The sequence below is a fragment of the Patiria miniata genome, unplaced genomic scaffold (genome assembly GCF_015706575.1).
Source record: "Patiria miniata isolate m_02_andy unplaced genomic scaffold, ASM1570657v1 HiC_scaffold_5, whole genome shotgun sequence".
Taxonomy (NCBI): Eukaryota; Metazoa; Echinodermata; class Asteroidea; order Valvatida; family Asterinidae; genus Patiria; species Patiria miniata.
In genome coordinates this window covers 15,500,947-15,520,085 of record NW_024037072.1, presented here as the reverse complement: position 1 = coordinate 15,520,085, position 19,139 = coordinate 15,500,947, and the positions used below count along the sequence as shown (strand labels likewise).

General features: G+C 39.5%; 2 protein-coding genes across 4 annotated transcripts; one reads left to right on the top strand and one right to left on the bottom strand.

Annotated features, from left to right (window-relative positions):
• Positions 1-5,655: 5,655 nt before the first annotated feature.
• Positions 5,656-10,176, bottom strand: LOC119740599 (adenylate kinase isoenzyme 6-like). Its single transcript, XM_038215958.1, has 4 exons — positions 10,047-10,176; positions 8,874-9,025; positions 7,349-7,494; positions 5,656-6,072 (listed from the first exon to the last, which is right to left on the bottom strand). The coding sequence occupies exons 1-4, from the start codon at positions 10,096-10,098 to the stop codon at positions 5,883-5,885; spliced, it is 540 nt and encodes a 179-aa protein (XP_038071886.1). The 5' UTR covers positions 10,099-10,176; the 3' UTR covers positions 5,656-5,882.
• Positions 10,083-18,609, top strand: LOC119740598 (protein C1orf43 homolog). 3 transcript variants are annotated; one of them, XM_038215956.1, is made up of 6 exons: positions 10,083-10,190; positions 12,849-13,071; positions 13,814-13,867; positions 15,448-15,617; positions 16,546-16,604; positions 17,448-18,609. In XM_038215956.1, the coding sequence occupies exons 2-6, from the start codon at positions 12,888-12,890 to the stop codon at positions 17,905-17,907; spliced, it is 927 nt and encodes a 308-aa protein (XP_038071884.1). In that variant the 5' UTR covers positions 10,083-10,190; positions 12,849-12,887; the 3' UTR covers positions 17,908-18,609. The 3 variants fall into 3 exon arrangements, with proteins under 3 accessions (XP_038071884.1, XP_038071883.1, XP_038071885.1); XM_038215955.1 differs by lacking the exon at positions 10,083-10,190 and adding an exon at positions 10,384-10,579; XM_038215957.1 differs by lacking the exon at positions 10,083-10,190 and adding an exon at positions 11,587-11,752.
• Positions 18,610-19,139: the final 530 nt, after the last annotated feature.

Genomic DNA, 19,139 nt, shown 5'->3' with positions numbered 1-19,139 from the left:
CACCTTGAGTAAGTCTGCAGTTTTGAAGACTTTTGTGGAATGCAGATGTGATTTTTTTTTTAAATCAGTGTGTAAAAGATGTTTTTGCTGTGAGAAGACCAAAGTTGAAATGCCAGACTAAATTCAATTTGAAAAATTAAACAATTTCGTAATAAAACAAGATTGAGCAAAAACCAGGTGCTGTATTTTATCCTTTGTCATTGTGTGAAATTGTCAAATACATGTATAAATGATGAATTAATTAACCCTAACCACCCTCAATCCTCCAAAATCTGCATGGCAGTTTTGGAGGATTGAGGATGAATTATGTTTGAGAAACATGAGGATTTTGGAGGATTTAGGATGAAAGGAGTTTGAAGAAGTGGAGGATTTTAGAGGCTTGAGGATGAATGCATTTTTTGAGGTAGGACTGTCTGACGATTTTGAAGGATTGAGGCACTGGGTATCCTTTGTTTGAACATAAGAGCAAAATTTTGGAAGATTTTGGATGGTTCCTAGCAAAAAAGCCATAGGGAGTAGAGTTAATTCGATTCCCCAACAATGATAAGATGTAGCACAGATACTAATAAAAAAATCGTTATAAAAAGTTCAAGAAAGTTAAACAAAGGATGCTGCATGAGGGATGAATGAAACAAGTGATTGAAATGAACACATCCTCCATGTCCATGTTCCACTACTTTTATTACCTACAAAAGTATCACAAATTGTAACTCCATTAACTGTGTCTCTTTATTACACATCAAAAAATATGCACAGAGGAGGTAAGATCAGATCCAGAGAAAAAAAAACCCTGAAAATAACTCTTTTACCAAAAGGTTGAAATTTTCCTTCCATGCAGAAATTTGGCAGCCTAATTTTTGGCTTGCGGTTCACATTTTTAGTGTTTTATGCCACTTGCAATTTGAATAATTTTCTTCCGCTAGCAACAGCCACCGTATGCCTTTGTGTAAGGCACTGCCTAAGCAATAGAATATCTGAGCGATTTCTAATCAAGACAGAATATTGGATAAACAAACCAATGTGTAAAAAAAAAGTAAATTATGCATTGTTCACACGAGTTGCTGCATGCTCGAGTGTAGCCTTTAGTCAAGTCCCACGCGCTTACCCGGACACGTAACGCACCCCGGATGCTGACACGTAAAAAGACTAGCACGAGCGGCGAAGCCGCGAGGGCCTTTACCATCTCGTGGAGAACGCTTATGTTTTTCTTTACATTTGTCTACCGATTTGGTAGACATGCCTAATGCATTGCCCGTTGTGAATTGACCAATGAAAATGCAGCATTACTAACGTAAATCAGCCGTCGTCTGGCGCCAGACAGCATGAGCGCCATGGCGCGGGTGCTGTTGCTGGTTAACTGCAAACCACTGTTAGATGATTGGTTTATATTGCTTGATTTATATTACGTGAAAAAATGAATAAGTGATTAGTTCCACGAGATGGTAAAGGCCCTCGCAGCTTTGCCGCTCGTGCTAGTCTTTTTATGTGCCAGCATCCGGGGTGTGTTACGTGTCCGGATGGTCCGGGTAGACGCGTGGGACTTGACTAAAGGCTAGCTCGAGTGAAACATCGATTCGGCTTATTGTTGGAAACAAGCAGTAGACCAGGGATTGGAGGCTAGTTTTGGAAAAGCAAAATTAAAAATAAAGTTTACTAAAATACTGCTGACTTGTTTGGTAAACTTAAAACATTTACATTCCGGTTAATAATATTTCAGTAAACTGATTATGCAAAACATTATTTTTCCAGTTTATATCATAACATGCTTCCAACTGTTACCCAAAAAAATTTACATTGAAAAATACAGATCCAATACATAACATATATATTGTACAAAACATGATCTCAACTTTTTGAATTACTTGATGTGAACAGCATATTTTTCTTTAAAAAAATAATTGATATACACGTACATTGTGTATCTCCCACCACGAAAGTTCTCTTTCTGAAAAGAAAAAGCTGGCCCACAATGAAATAATGAAATGATTAACCATACTGAAATGCTTTGCAATGGAATCAATTTTTTTAAGCGTTTACTGTTTAAACAAAAATAGAATGTTACACAAAAGCTAGCACACATTCTTTGAATACATTTGAAGCATACCAAAAACCCTGCTGACAATAGTTAAAAAAAGAAGAATATTCTAAATTAGAGGCAAATAAAAGATGTATATTGTAAATTTGACTTTTTGAAATGATTACATCACCTAATTCCTATCAAGGTTTAAAATAAAACTTGAAAAACTGTGTATTGCAAGAGTTAATGCCTTTGTAGAAGAAAAAGGCATTAAGCCTAACTTTTATGGCTGATGAATTAGAAAAGAAAGCATGGTGACTGACTTGAAATTCTTCAAAATTGTTCAGGTGAAAACAGGTGACATGTCACATGAGGGGACCAGTAAAGTGCCAGTCAACTTTCACCCACTTGGGTAGCATCACAGATGCATGGTTTCATTTTCTCTAACTCTGCTACAAATATACTTTGCGAGGGTCCTGCTGAACCTAAGGGCAGCCACGACGGAACCATCGGCATTAAGCAGAAAAGTAATGCTCAAGTCACAAAACTGAGAAATCGTGTGATTCCCGTGCAACAAGCGGCATCTCGACACAAAATAATCGCAACCATGCTCACAACACCAACGATGCGACAACGATTCCTTGGCATAGACATGATCATGTGACTCATTAAAAACGATCTTCCACGGCCTTTTGAGTTCATTTGACTATTTTTGCTGCATGCTAACTGGCTACACAATGAAATAAGAAGATCCGGATGCGCGCTTGACATCTGAAACTTCACACAAGTCGACTCCCGGGTGCAGAAGTTGAAATTTTGTCGCAGTTACATTCAGGTCGCAAGAATTGGCAACGGTTGTAGCTCAGGCGCAGCTTGATCCTGAAAAGTCAGTCGCCGACTGTTCTGTGTCGTCGCAAGGTCGACCCAAGGGCAGCCTAACGATACCTAACAACTGCCAAAGTGTGAAGGCTACTAAATCCTACAGGATCCTACAAAATTAAAATCCAGCAAAAACTGGATTTTGTTGGTTTCAGCAGGGTTAGGGATAAGTGCTACTTGCCAAAAATCCAGAGCCATACCTTCATGTAGCAGCTACACGTATAAGCTCCAATACACAAATTATAAGAGTGAGCCAAAAAACCAGACACGTGGCTTACACAAGTTGAGTTGTCAGACTTAAAATCATAATGAATACATGTTATTGCCAGGAAATAAACTGAGCAAATGACAACGTTCACTGACATTTGCTTCTTGCACAAGAAAAACAAAAAGAGCAGCTGAACTTGCTAAATAAATCTTGTTCACATGCACTATGTTGGTTGCCAAATTGTTATGTACGAATGCATTCAAGCGGCTGAAGTTTTGAGGTGCAGCCTCTTTCATCAAAATTCAAAATCTCTCAAGATCATCGGAATATCCTTGTCATTTAATCATTCCCCCAAAACCCTAATCTCTTATTGCATTCAAAACCCCTTACAATCATCCATGAGGTATATATTTATGTCAAAAATGCTGACAAGAAAAAACCTTACTCAAGACCGATTCATTCTTCAGGCAATTGTGAATTTGAAGTAAACATGACGTCACAAAACATACTCTGTGAAATTGTCCCGAGTTGAAATGTGTTAAGTTATCCCTCAAGTTTTAAAAAAAAATGTCCAAAGGACTTTTTGACGAATATGCTGTCCTTGAACGAACAGATTGGTGTTTTAGCATTTAGAGGCAATGATTCCTTTAACAAGATCTTTGTATGTTGCGCTGATTTCACACTTGGGCTGAATTTTGACTTGGCCCGAGACAAGTGTTGCGATTGGTCTGGGCAGTATGCATACACCAGTGTTGTTGCTGTAGAGACCCTGCAAGACCACCACAAGACCAACACCACAAGACCCACAATCGTGCCCTGTTACTTGCAGCTGGTCATGTGAATGGTCTTGTGCTTGCTCTACAATTGGTCTCCTGTCTGGTCTTGTGATGTACATTGTTCAAGTACTGTTGTGTCACTTGTTGCAATTTGGGCACTTTGTGTGTTGTTGATATCGGCTTAAGTCCGACTTGAGTCAAGTGTGACCGAATTAGGAGTGTCTTGCTCACTAATTACAAAGCAGAATTGAAAAAAAAATTGATAACGTAGCGTGGACCAAATTTCTTTCTTTCAATGTCTCATGGGAAAGTTCATAACTTTTGTAATTCCATCTTATAATAGTTTATGCGGTACCCGCTGCTATGTACATCAGATTCGAACCAGCCAACCGATCCCGTTAACTCGGTGGTCGAGTGGTAAGACATCTGCAATAGAAAGCAGGAGGTCGTGGGTTTGAGTCCCACCTGAGTGATTTTTTCCAACTTTCACTCTGGGGGTAACACACTGAGTATACAGTGTTTAAACGTCGGTGAAGGGCAAAACCTAATTTGATTGATATCACCCCGACGCAAAAATTCCATCTTAGAATAACTTTTGTAACGTTAACAAATGATCAATTCAATTTGGAAAGATTTCCATATACGAAGTTCACTAATTTTCCTCTGTATTGACTAACAAGCCCCCAGATAGCAATTTCATGTCATCAAAGTCAATTTGAGCAGTGAGAAAATACAGAGTTGTAATGACTCGAGTCAATGACTCGACTCGAGTCCGACTCGAGTCACATTTTTTGGCGACTCGACTCGACTCGAGTCCTGACGGGTAAATGACTCGACTCGACTCGAGTCACTGCGAGCAAATGACTCGACTCGACTCGAGTCCCTCATCAGAATGACTCGACTCGACTCGAGGAAGGCTAATAAGACTCGAGTCCCAAAATAAAAGCAAAACTTACTTGCGAAAAATATTTGCAATGACTTACGCTGCGCCGTTCGCGTTGCCAGTTTTTGTTCACGTCACGTTAATGTTCGCGAATAATGTACGTTTATATACAGCGGCAGTCTGTTTCCTTCCTCCATAATGAAACAACAAACATACACCGTGTCGCGGACTCCCACCTTGTGGTTCTATAGCATGTAATGCTAAACCCGGAACCAGACTTAAAACGCATTTCTCAATCCGTGGTTTCATCATTGGTTTCGGGCGATTTTGAAGTTCTTGGTGGAACGCTGGCTAAATTCATGTCCCGATTTCACACAAAAAAATGGATACGGACGGGCCCACCTTTAAATAATCAGAAACAGTTTTGTATAATGCAATTAGGTTTTAACGTTGTCAGCGATCAGCGAACAACAAAATCTAGACCCGAAGCCAAACCGGTTATAAGACCGAAGTTTCACATCTTCTTATCTGTGACGTGAGCTAGCAATGGAAACTGTTGGTTGGGTACCATACAGCATACTTTATGTCTTTGGATTTCCGTAATAGACTGGTGCCTTGTATTCTTTCTCTCTTGTGTTTGTTGCTTTTTATTGTAATTTAGTGTTCAAATATTTGTGACTCGAATTGACTCGAGCTAAATACTTGACTCGACTCGACTCGACTCGACCACACTCTGTGACTCGACTCGACTCGACTCGACCTTGTTGACCTAATGACTCGACTCGACTCGAGTCACTTCTTTAAAATGACTCGACTCGACTCGAGTCACAAAAATCAGTGACTCGTTACAACTCTGAGAAAATACAAGCATTTTCTTAGAAAACACTTAGAATTTTTCAGTCCAATCTCATAGGGTTTGTACACAGGGTGTTGAGTGAACTTCGTATATGGAAATCTTTCCTTCAATTTTAACAATTGCCACATCCAAAAACCAAGAAACCCTCCCCTCAAACTTTTGGAAAATTTCCAGATTGAATGCTTGCCATGACGTCACAAGTTTACATTTGCATTCACTTTTGCTCTAAGCATGAACCGGCCTTCAGTGAGTGTCTTTTACTTTTATCTCTTGTTGGACGTCCATCGTTTGACCATCTCCTCGATGGTACAGAGATTGGACTCCATATCTTCGGGCGTGTTGCTCTGTAGCTCAAAGACAATGCTGGGGAGGTAGGAGCTGACCGCCTCCTCAAGAATGGTCTGGAAGATTTCGCACTGGACATTGTCCTCGAGTTTCTTACCGCTGTAGCCTCTGTGTGTATGGAGAAAATTGTTGTGACAAAAATTATATTGTAAATAACAGGAACAGCAATGGTATCTATTTTGTTGGATACTGTAATTTCATTGGTCTATATACAGCCCGTTCTAAACGCCGCAAAACTGCCATGCCGAACTCAATTAATTAGATTTTTTTTAATTCGGCATGGTGGTAGCACGGCGTTTTAGAACCACTTTGCTCAGCGAATTGAGTTCAGCATGGCAACACCCTTTAAGGCGACAGGGCTGCCCTTCTGAACGGAAGTGGCACGGCACTTTTCTAAACGTCGGGCCATTGCCGTGCCGAACTCGCTTCAATTGGAAGTTGGGGCAAACATTTTAGGAATGCGCATGCTCACAATACCCTCTCTCGCGTCCGCATCACGAATATCTTGATCCTGCTGAAGGAACTGCTTTAACCTGGCCAGTTACTCGAGATGCATTGAGGTTCGACTATTAAGTTCTGCGTTTAGAGCAACTGCGTGCTTGTGAACGAGCTATTGCCGCCCTCATTTCAGTTAAGTTCGGCGTGGCAGAAGCACAGCGTCCAGAACGGGCCTAACAGCAACACAGTGCTGTAGTCAAGTCCATCACAAATCATCCAGTCCCAAGTCAAGTCACAAGCTATTCCAATTGACTTCCACAAACACATTCCTTTGTTAGTTGTAACTTGTAACTAGACTTGTGAAAGGACTTGTGATGTTGTGCGACCGGACTTGAGATAAGCATGACTACAACACTGCTGTCATCATGTGTCGACTTTGTACTTCTTAGATACTGTCTCACACATCATTTCCATAACAAAGTTGCAGAACGTAATGTATAAAAGATGAAATCGGCCTGTCTACGGGCTCTGAGTATGAACAAAAGATGGTGCGTTGTCACCATTTGTGAGAGGCTGAGAGAGCTCCGGGTTTGGGACACATGTGCATGCACACTGCATCATGCACCAGTGGCCTGAAGTACATCATGTACTACAGTCACACATGAGTGCCAGGTGCATGGCAGCAAAACGTTCAAAAGTCCCCCCCCCCCCCCAACTGTTTGTTTGTAACACAGAGTTCACAGCAGCCATTAGGTTTATATGTGGTAAAGCCCATAAAACAAAAGTTTAATTTTTGTGAGAAACATGGCGCGGAAGGTACAATGTGTACAAATGGTCCCATTACATCCTCTACTAACATAGTAGGCTATACAATTATAAACTATTAGCTCAGCAGGTTAACTATAAACGCATTTCTTTGATAATGCTTTTCAGAGTGTGTTCTCACCTTTGTTCAAGTCTGTTGTACAGGTTTGTGTTGTCTGTACGCAGCACAAAGACAAAGTCGAACCAGCGCTCGGGAAAAAACTCGCAACTGTGATAGTCCACGATGCAGCCGCCTTGTCTCAACACATCATCCAACTCATCAATAACCTTAAAGGGAAGATACAACATTTGCAAACATCAAAATACGAAATGATCAAATTACAAAATGTATCACAAAATACCTCACTGGATTGTTAGGGAATGAAAGTCTGAAGCATCCTGTAAAATCGTGGCTCCTGGTGTGCTGACATTTTCAAGAATACTTTTATTTTTCCAGCGCTGGTCGGCCGACCATCGTTGGAGAAAACTGTCTTTTTTACAAAGTCTATAAATTGCTCTGTTTCATATCAAGTGGGGTCAGGGAACCAGACTACCAGAACAAGATTGGTTTTCTTGGTTTTCCCAGCATCTACAAGCTGAAAATGTGAAACAAGTCAGTTTATCAATATTTGCTATGACATACTAATCCTCCAAGTCCGTTTATTTCTGAAAAAAGCAAATGTTATACATTCCCTTTAATACAGAAAGCAAGATTTGTCCATACGCTGTAAGTCTTTGGAATATTTTTGGTTTCAGAGGCATTCAAACATCATGAATCGTTAGCTAGTGGGGTGTCTGGCTGTCGTGTGGGCATCTTGTAGGCTATTTCAGACATCCCATTTTGTTGTGCACATGTATGCAAAAGCATGCAACTTCGTCCAGCAAATTCCAGCAATTACTTTTATACAAGTTTTACAAGTATGGAATTGGTCGATAAGTAAATTGGTTTAAGTCAAAAGAGAACTCAGCCAGTTCATTTGATGAATTCAGTTTCCATCTATTCTGATGTGCCTTAAGGATCAGCCCAAATTTCAGGAATGGCATACCAGCTTGTTTTACAACAAAATTAAAAATCCTGTCTTGAATACAATAATACACAATCCATCATAAGCAATTTGCGAGTGAATTCCAAGTATTTTTTTGTTTTTATAACTGGTCAAAGAAAACTGAATTCCCAAGACTGTTACTGTAGCACATAATTTGGGGCTAGCCTTTAGGCCAGTGACCTCCAACTCTGGAACAGTGTGATGTCTTTGTGCCCATTCTCACCACCTGTAAGCCAGTATGGTAGTCAATTGTGTTCTACAAGCCACTCATTTTTAAAAATTATTTTCTCGTTTACACTAAACTTGGCTCCAATCTGCCGTTCCATCTGATAAGCATTTGTGTGATGCGAACAACTCACACATAAGTATGCAAGAGCTGTTCCGAAATAACAAGTTTCGCTGGTGGGAGAATTCGATAGAGAAATAGGTCAAACAATACCAGTAAGAGAACGATCCAATGCCGCACACTGTGTGTTCCAAAATTAGACTTTTGTGGAACATACGTGTATATCACAACTGTAATTGATCAAACATCATGAGACAGGGCTTATTAGATCAATTTATTGTTTAAATTTAATTCACATATATGTTGCAGTTCACTCACAAATAGTCCAATCTTACCCTTTCTTCATCCAAGAACGGGCACTCGTATTCATCATCCCATCCCTCGTATAATTCTTTCTCCTTGGCTACATCACCCACATTGATATAGTTCATGGACAGCCGTTCGGCTAACTCCTGTCCAAGGGTGGTTTTACCGGTTCCAGGTGTCCCTTTATGTTTTGTTTGGAGAAAAAGACTACGTACAATTATTAAGTTTGTTGATCGAAACAATAATTTTTTGTGTTTTTGAACAGTTTGTTGGGGTAAAAATGTGATTTTTTCTTATGGTTTTTAGGGTTGGTGTCCATGCGAATCAACGCGATTTTGCAGCGTCGCTGTTATTGCCATCTTTCTTTTTGTGTTGTGTTTTGTCGTCTTTATCGTCGTTTTTACCCAAAAATGTCCCTTTAAAAAACAAAACAAAAACAAAACCTGCACTCTATTACTTTAGTCCAAGTAACTAGGACCCTACTTATAGCCTTTTTAACATTGGGTCGAGACATTGTTTGGTGATAGGGTCCCAGCCGCATGGCCGCCATCACGTGATACAATCGAAAGACCCAACAAAAATATCAGATTTCACCCTTAAAACGGCCACGGGTGAAATTTTACCATGATTGTCTAGTTCCGCGCTAACATTGTCATGTGACTTCATGTAAAGAGATGGGAATCAGACCATTACAATTTCGGACTTAATTTCCCTTTAAAAAAAATCCTCCACAGCCACGAATTGTGAAAAAAAGATGAAATACTCTGCATTTAATGAAGGATTTAATTAACAATTCTCATTTTTTAGGACGCAAAAATAAAGTTTAAAAAAACATCAGTCACGCTGGGATTCCAACTTGAGCGACGTTGCTTGTGAGGCGTTCGCTTGACGAGAAATGGTAATTTAATGTCCAATATTTGGTGTAGGCCTACTCGTATACGTGCATGAGGGCGCTTTACGATGTGCGCGTGCGGGCTTACTAACGGAATAAAATGCGGGACCAGTTTTACGGCTAAATAAACACTTTTATTTTGAAACAGTTTCTTTCTTTTTTTACTTTTGTAAGGGCATGAAATTGGGAAGCCTGACATGCCTGAAGCCTCTGAAGAGTCTGATTATTTAAGGATTAATTATTAATTAACACTGATTAAACAGATATATTTTGCGTCCTGAAAAGGTGTTTAGTTTCAAGACAGACGTACCGGTTAACAAAATATTGGCACTGTTTCTCTCCTCAGCATTGCCTGTCGCCATATCTCCTCTTTTTCTGTGGAAAGATGTTCATAGAAACTGCACTAACTCTGCACATATGAAGAGCGCTTGAGGAGCGAGCGGAAGGCAAAGAGGTTAATCAAATATATTTTCCTATTTTTCGGTAATTATTATTTTTAGTAAATGCCGTATATGTAGTTTTATTCAAATTTGTAAATTGTAAAACAAACCTATTTTTAAAATATTACAAAAATATAATTTGCTTCGTCATAATGTGTTTTTTTTTACCCAAAGTATGATGACATACGAAAATGAGATGTTAATGGGTAGAAAGAGCCTGTCATGGCTGCGTCCATCATTTCCTCTGAACATATTCTGAGCGCGATCACGTCCTGTAAGGCTGTATGCCTTTAAACCTCTTGTTTTGTAACGAATTCTCCACATAAACTACACCTGAATCATGGGTGGTAATACATCTTTGTTAAACACGACGTTAATTCTCATTGCGGGAACTGGAAGTGCGGTAAGCTTTACTATTTTCAAAGTAGGCCTAGAGCCTAGCCCAGGTTGGACGAAGTCTTCATTGCAATACGACTAACGTCCAGGACAAGACTTTTCTACATGAAACCATCCCAACATTTTTACCAGAGTTTTGTTATGTTTTACCTCGTTATAGAAGCTTATTTCACGCCTACATACTCTATGTATCCTTATCTATTGGCCACTGGGTTCAGGAATTCCATATGCGATACTGACTGACGTTAATCAGGAAAATAAACTCCAAAGCAACGTTAAACTTGTACGTGTTTGTAGTCTCTTTTCATCAGTTTATTCCAGAGTCCGTACGTCATGTACAATGTACATGCGTACGCAATTCCAAGCGCGTACGCACGCTAGCGCCCTCATTTGTTTAGTTTTGGTTGGAACCGTTACGTCACTCCAGTCAACTGATGTCGCGAAAAACGCTCAACCAATGACCAAAGCCGAAACGTGTTTCTGGTAACTGGCGCGAAAACACGCTCGGTCATTGGATTAGCGACCGCGGCTTCAAGTAAGTGCGCGTGCGTATGAGGGTGGTTACTAAGCAAATCGCGCGTGCGCACTGCATATTCATGCTGCATAGTCTGGCCCCCGGACCAGACGTGATATGAGCGTCGAGAATAATTGCCCGGTCTAGGGAACCAGACTACACGCTGCACAGACGTACATGTACATCATGTACGAGAATAGACTCGGCGGTGAGAAACTGATGAAAAGAGTCTAGTTAAACGTCGCTTTCGAGTTTATTTTCCTGATTGACGTCAGTCAGCATCGCATATGGATTCCTGAACCTAGCGTACTAACAGATAAGGACACATAGAATATACGACGTAAAAATTAGCTTCTCCAACAAGGTAAAAATATTGAAATTATTGGTAAGAAATGTTTTCGTTCGGTTGTGAGCACATGTGTACTCAGGACTCCCTCCGTAACGTAGGGAGGAAAGGGAGTCCACCAGGGCTAGCCTAGAGCCCTACATGCCCTAGTCGTACTCGCCATACGTATTGCGTGGAAGCCACGCCCCTTTAAAAGTGATTGCTACTTAATTTCGTACGTCTTTTGATTGTATCTGCCATGTTTGTTTCCTCTTGTTTGTCTGATTGGAAAGAATGTTGCAACCTGACGCAACTTCAGCGGTTGTGTACAAAGTCTATGGGTAGGTAGAATCATCGAATTCAAACTCAAAGTTAATTCGATAGTGTAGAAATAGAATTTACATTAATAGGCCTAAGTTAATCTCAAAGAACTTTCAAAATATGCAATTAAACAAGTGATCTACTACTATACTTCCTAGCTTCATAGGGCAAGCAGTTTTAAAATTATTGCAATTTTAAATTATTTTGATATTGGATATATTGCCAGCGGCAATCCCTACAACAGAGGGCGCTGTACTCTCTAAGATAGGGCTGAATTCTAAGATATATTAAATTACCACCAACAGTTGTGTAGCACCTGTGGCAGTAGTGGATTAGCAACGGATCTCATGAGCAGGAAGATCTGGGATGGATCCCTGCTGGCGAAATTTTTAAGGTCTTTTTTCCCCATCCCCAAAAATAAGAATATTCTTCTTTTATTATTTTAACATGTCTGAAACATTTTATTGCAGAGTATTACATTTTCTTTTTCAGATTTGTGGCTCTGGAGGATTTATTTTTAAAGGGAAATAAAGTACGAAATTGTAAAATGGTCTGATTCCCATCTTGTGAATACGAAGTTACAGCGATAATGTTGGCATGGAGCCAGACTAAACTAAGCCAGACTAAATATCCACTGCCTAATTTTTTTTTGGCCTTAGAGGGAAAATACAACATTTGCAAACATCAAAAAACAAAATGATCAAATTATCACGAAATACCTTACTGGATTGTGAGGAATGACAGTCTAAAGCATCCTTTAAAATCGTGGCTCCTGGTGTGCTGACATTTTCAAGAAAAATTGCATTTTTCCAACGCTGGTCAGCTGACCAGCGTTGGAAAAACTGGCTTTTTTTTCAAAAACTGTTCTTAATTTTTCATATTTAGTTTTATGACAGATGATACAAAGAGTATGGCTGGATTGCTAAGGAATTTCTGTACTGAACAGTCATAATTTGAGCAAGATGTGCCTAGTAGTTTTTGAGTTAGACAAAAAGTATTAAGGGGGGGGGGACTTTCTTTTTTGGTTGAGTGTATAAGTTGATTTTGTTTCCTTTTAAGTTAATTACATTGATGTGGGCGTAACATGCTTTATCTTTTTTTAAATTTATTTATCAGTTACTTTTGGTTGTGATTATATTCGCCAAGCGACAAATTATGCGGTTTTCGCTGACTTCCCACCGAAGTCCCCATGTCCCCATTGGTCACAGCGCCCCCAGGAGTCTGCAGACAGAAATCGAGCAGAAGCTGACCCACGTATCGAGGATGAAGTATGAGCCAAGATTACTGGGAGATGATGACCACAGGCTGAAATTTCTCAACGGGGAAAATAGTTCTGGAGGTAAATAAAAAGCTAGAGGACAATGTTGCCAAAATTAAATGTTTCATGCAAAATTGTGAAATATTTAATTTAAACTTGATAGTGTTTAAAGGGAGGAAACAACATTTGCAATACATAAAAAAATGAAATGATCAAATTATCACGAAATACCTTACTGGATTGTTAGGGAATGACAGTCTAAAGCATCCTGTAAAATCGTGACCCCTGATCAAATTATCACGAAATACCTTACTGGATTGTTAGGGAATGACAGTCTAAAGCATCCTGTAAAATCGTGACCCCTGGTGTGCTGACATTTTCAAGAAACTTGTATTTTTCCAACGATGGTCAGCCGACCAGCGTTGGAGGAAACTGGCTTTTTTTTCTCAAAAACTGCTCCTAGTTTTTCATATTTAGTTATTCCGCATTTTCTTTGCAATTGATTACACACCTGTATTAAAAGGGGTACAAGCCTAATAGACTAATTCTCTGACCTTACAATTCCCCAAGTCTATAAATTGCTCCAATTCGTCTTAAGTTGGGTCAGGGAACCAGACTACAAGAACATGATTGGTTTTCTTGGTTTTTCCAGCATCTACAAGCCCAAAACGTGAAACAAGTCAGTTTAACAATTTTTGCTATAACATGCTAATCCTCCAAATCCACTTATTTCTGAAAATTGCAGCAAAAGCAATTTATGATTTTATTCCCTTTAATGATATGTCTTAACTTTTTTGTAATATTTCTTTCTTTTTTTCAACAGAGAAGTGTTCCTACATCTACAGGATGAAAGCAGTTGATGCTCTGTCAAAATTAGGTGAGATTCATAAAAAAAACATTGTAACACTTAAAGTTCAGCATGTATGCCGCATGGTCCATATTTATTGCAAAAGGGAACAGAGTACTCCATGTGTTTAATTGTTCCTCAAAAACAGTGTGTATTTAAGACATAACCCCAGATCTTTAGAATATTTTGCAAGAGTTAGAAGAGATACAACTCAGCCACTATTAAATACATGGTGCTTTATGCCTCTTGAAAGTACAAGGGAATTATGCCATTGGTTCTCCACAGTGGTGGGTTTTTGAAGGAATTATGGAATAATGCAGAGAGAATTTGGCTCAAAACCACACAAATGTTTCTTTCTTTTTTTAAAGGGAATGTACAACATTGGCTTTTGCTGCAATTTTTAGAAAGAAATGGATTTGGAGGATTAGTATGTTATAGCAAATATTGTTAAAATGACTTGTTTCACGTTTTGGGCTTGTAGATGCTGGAAAAACCAAGAAAACCATTCATGTTCTTGGAGTCTGGTTCCCTGACCCCACTTAAGATGAAACGGAGAATTAGTTGATTCCGGGAATTGTAAGGTCAGAGAGTCTGTCTAGTTGGCTTGAATCCCTTCACAGTTGTGTAATCAGTTGCAAAGAAAACACGGAATAACTAATTATGAAAAATTAGGAGCAGTTTTGAAAAAAAAAGCCAGTTTTCTCCAACGCTGGTCAGCCGACCAGCGTTGGAAAAATACCATTTTTCTTGAAAATGTCAGCACACCAGAAGCCATGATTTTACAGGATGCTTTAGACTGTCATTCCCCGACAATCCAGTATGGTATTTTGTGATAATTTGATCATTTCTTTTTGTAATGTTTGCAAATGTTGTATCTTCCCTTTAAAAGGCCATACCACAAATCTTTACCATTGCTTTGTGTCTTTTGTGTGGTCAAGGATGTGTAAGCTTGTCTATTAGACACCGACAGGTTTTGTATTCTAGCTTGAATAGGAAGCTGTATTGCAAGTGAATATTTGGACGTCTGAGACACATTGGGTTTTGCATGAAAGTTGCCAAAGTTTCAAATCTTGGCTGAAAGAGGATTTCCCTTTCACATATTTAGTGCTACTTTGCACCTGATTATCTACTGCATCTGAATATTATTTGAACAACAGCACCAGGGAGAGAAAATATCAGAGATGAAACTTTTCAGATTTTAATTTGAAATCAGTTTTTTTTTAATTTTCCAATGAAATTAAAAATTTATTAGCGATCCACAAAAATGATTATTTAACGATTTTTCCACAAAATGTTTTTTTTTTTTCATTATAATTTCCACAAAAAAACACATAAAAAGTTGATGAAAACGACACATAAAAATTTGCACAAGTGTAAAACACCTAGACCAATGCTGATCAGATCCATTTCCGGCTGGAGAAAAGGTTAAATACTGACCTATGACATGGAAAAATTCAGTGGGTCCCACGTTGATGCGCTGCACTGCACTGCACGATGCTGTGCCAGCTCCGATCCAAGGTCCAATTTCAGACTTTTTTTGCCAAGGCCAGTTTTATCTCTGAAATATACTCTTTCATAACTGTATAATCTCACTCCAAATTTACCCACAGATGAACAACTGAAGAAAATTGAATGTCGCAGGGTACGCCCTCAGTGTGGGAACTTGAAGGAGTATATTTTGAGTCTGCGAGATCCCCCGCAGGCCCCCCTCAAGGGAGCTTCCGTTAACCTGTGCCGTGCATTCGCAGCAGCTTACGAGAGTGCCCATTACGGACTCAAGGTAAAGTCTGGCAGTCCTCCCGCATCCTTCAAAATCCTGTAGGAAGTTTTGAAAGATTTTGAAGGATTGAAGAAGATGCAGCATGTTCATGTTCAAACTTTCCTTCATGTTTTCTTCTGTTTTGATATTAAGCTTCTCTGGGTATTTAAGAAAGATTGTGTTAAAATAATGAGACAAAATTAAGAAACGATTTCTCTTTCTCAAAGGGCTCATGCTATGTAATTTTTTTAATGCGATCCTTGAAAACGCACCTTTTGCAAAAGTGCAAAATTGTAATGTCATTTCAGGCAGAAACCTCAATGTTACAACTAGTTTCAGCACTACGTCGTGCCAGAATTTTGGATATTTCGCCGTCATAAATCTCCTTTTCTTTAGTGATTTGTTGTTGTGTCAGTACATGGCAGTAAGCCAATGAGCAAACTTTTCTCACAAATGTGTTCAACGAACCTAAAATATAACAGTGTCTTCCTGAAATGACATCATGGTAACAGCGCCCTCAGTTGTCCGGAAAAGCATGGACAATTTTGAATGTTCAAAGAAGTGAACTTTTCAATAAAATTAAACAAAAAGGGATGTCAGATAGGTCTCACATATTTAAGAGGTTTGGAAAGTTGCATAAAATATCTTCCTACGAAATATTCACTTCATAGGCCCTTTAATTAAAATAAGGAATAAAGATAGCATACAGTGTCATGATGTGCAAATTTGATACAGTAACATTAACTTAAACTTTCTGAAACACTGCAAACCTGTCTTTTTAATATCAAACATGGTAGCACATTTTTACTTTTCCCAATCCAAAATAAAAGTAAAATTATTGACAAGAAAAAGTTGTCAGCTATTGGTTTTCTTTTTCTTTGCTTTGATAAGATTAACTTCTTCAATATTTGAATGGTTGGTATCTGCTTCTTCCCCTTACCTTTCACAGCCTTTTGGTGAGACAGAGTACAACAATTTCATGACGTTATTGCACGAGCTGTTATCTTGGTGAGTGTGTAGAATTTTCTTGCATTCCTCCTCATCCCATTTACTTTTCTTTTAGGAGGTCCCTTTCTAGTTCTATGGTTCACATTTTTTTTTTGCTCTGAAGAAAAAAAAATTACAGTTGGATCCCTATAGATGGCTAAATTGAAAGTGCGTATTGTCTCTTGTTTTCTTTATTGCAATGAGTTTATCGGAGTTCATATCACTGACAAAAAAACATAATTCAAACATAAGCGTCAATCGCTTCTCAAAAGTTCGGGGGGGGGGGGGGGAAGACAGACATACCTTGATCAGAACTAATGTGAGCATGAAGCCCCAAGGTGTGGGGTTCAGGGCCCACTGAAATTTTGGATTCTAGACACTCTGTGGTGCGATCTGAGGCAATTTCTGACCACTTTAACCACTTTGTTTTGAGCATAAAATTACCATTTAAATATCATTTTCGAGTTTTGAGTCATTGAATCAGCTATTCTGAGTCATAGAATCAAATGTAGGCTACACTTTATTCGGGGACAAAACAAAGTGGAGAGGACAAATTATATGATGTCCCCCACTTTAAAAAGTGTGGGGGGGGGGGGGGGGAAGAGACATACATGTCCCGTCCCCCCCCCCCCCCCCCCCCCCCACCTATCAATGCTCACACTTTGGTAAGATGCTGTTGACTTCATTATATCTGCACCTTAAATTCTGGTTCACGCATAGCTTAAGCGTGTGAAGACATCAGCGCACGAACCAGTGCGTGAACCAGAACAAAGACAGGTGAGGTCAGCCTTCGGTACTCTATATTTGTAGTACTGAACTGCAAACATTTTAGCACTTTGCAAATTTGTTTTTTTTGTTTTTCAGCATTCGACACAAAGGTATGAAGAGTAAGAAATCCAGCCAATCCTCTAGCTCCCAGCATAAACAGCATACCTCAGCCAGCCAGCGCTCTAGATCCGCGGGCAGTCAGAAGGCAAGGAGCCCAACCAAACCAATCAGCAAAGGCGAGCCCAGACTGATCGACCAATCAGCAGCCAGTACCAGCCAGACAGAGTGGCACGCCGAAAACATTCCCCAGAGAGGGATCACAGTGGGTCATGTGACCAAGAGGAACCAATCAAGAGCAGTCACAAGATCGGAGGAGACCGTGGAATTGCTGGAGAGGAAGAGAACGTCGCGAGGCTCGGACGTGGGCAGCGACACCGAGAGGGGTTCGCGGATAACCAGAACCTCAAATTCGTCGTCAAGTCGGAGCGACGAGATGCAGCCGCTCATGGCCAGCAGACTCGTGCGACAGGAGTCGGTGTCGGAAGACGTACTGTGATAACTTTCAAACATTTGCCCCTGGTCATCCAATCTTTGAGATAACAAGCCTCAATCAATAGCCAAGGCTCAACAAGGCAAATCCAGGGGTGTTATTGGGGCAAGGGGGTGGGCGACGGTTGTCACCCCCCCCCCCCCCATTTATTATTTTTCTTGTCAAGACAATCAGATGGTGTCTAGCCCCCAGCCGCCCCCCCCCCTAATTGGATGAGGTTATATTTGAGACCAGTTTTAAAGTTAGCTTTGTGTGGATTTTACATCCCATTTATTACCAAAAAAAAATTCCAACTACTCCAGTATTCTACCTTTTTTATACACGGCCTTTTTTTAACAATGAATTTTATTTTATTTTGAATAAGTATCAGTACTTTAAATACAACCTGTACACAAGATAAATATTAATATATTACATTAGGACATTTTAGATGGCAGATAATGACGTTTGCCTACATGTGTGTCATTGTGACAAATAGTCCTCGGTTTTGTGATAACTGGACTATAATTTTGAAGTGTGGTGTCAAACGGAATGTACATTTTACCTCAGGAAGAAAGAAAGAATTTGATAGTTTGTTTTTCAAAACCCATCATGACTGACTGTTACCATTGTTGGTGCATACCTGATGTGGATACCCCACAGAATCAGTATACAAATAATGAATGTTTGTGAATGCAATGCTAAGAATAATTTCATGAGGTGACAGATGGAAGGTCACCGAATGAAATTATTCTTTCCATTGCACAAATGTTAAACATTCATTATTTGTTTTATATAATATCTGAATAAATCCTCGTCATCTGATTGGTCAGAGTCACCAATCATGTGACCATGCAATGGAAGTTCTACTTACCGTGGAATAGAACTTCTATTTTCGGGGTGCGGCGGTCCATGGTTTGGGATGAATAATTCAGCGACATGTGATCAACGACCAACCAATCAGATGATGTGGATTTATTCAGGCGGCGTATAATATTTCTTAAATACTTTTGGGTAAGATTTGTAAATAAAAATTGACGTCCCGTAAGTGCAACGATAGTACAGTCATTACGAACTGACTGTGATACAATTACCAGGTCCACATTCCACTAAGCTGCTAAGCGGAAAAGCGCAGAGCCAGTCACAAGTATTATACATCCAGTGTTGTTTTGGCTGGTAACCTGTTTTTGCTAAGCAGTATTTTTTATGCTTAGCAAATTTACTTGTGGTTGGCAGCTCTTGTGACATTTGCTCTGGAA

What these genes read in the sequence shown, in the direction of transcription:
- LOC119740599 (XM_038215958.1), bottom strand. Translation starts at nt 10,098, where the DNA reads ATGGCGACAGGCAATGCTGAGGAGAGAAACAGTGCCAATATTTTGTTA. An exon ending in CGTTCTTGGATGAAGAAAGG is followed by an intron (nt 7,495 to 8,873) that starts GTAAGATTGGAC and finishes CTTCCCTTTAAG; the next exon opens with GTTATTGATGAGTTGGATGA. An exon ending in TACAACAGACTTGAACAAAG is followed by an intron (nt 6,073 to 7,348) that starts GTGAGAACACAC and finishes CCATACACACAG; the next exon opens with AGGCTACAGCGGTAAGAAAC.
- LOC119740598 (XM_038215955.1), top strand. Translation starts at nt 10,517, where the DNA reads ATGGGTGGTAATACATCTTTGTTAAACACGACGTTAATTCTCATTGCG. An exon ending in CGGGGAAAATAGTTCTGGAG is followed by an intron (nt 13,072 to 13,813) that starts GTAAATAAAAAG and finishes TTTTTTCAACAG; the next exon opens with AGAAGTGTTCCTACATCTAC. An exon ending in GTGCCCATTACGGACTCAAG is followed by an intron (nt 15,618 to 16,545) that starts GTAAAGTCTGGC and finishes TACCTTTCACAG; the next exon opens with CCTTTTGGTGAGACAGAGTA.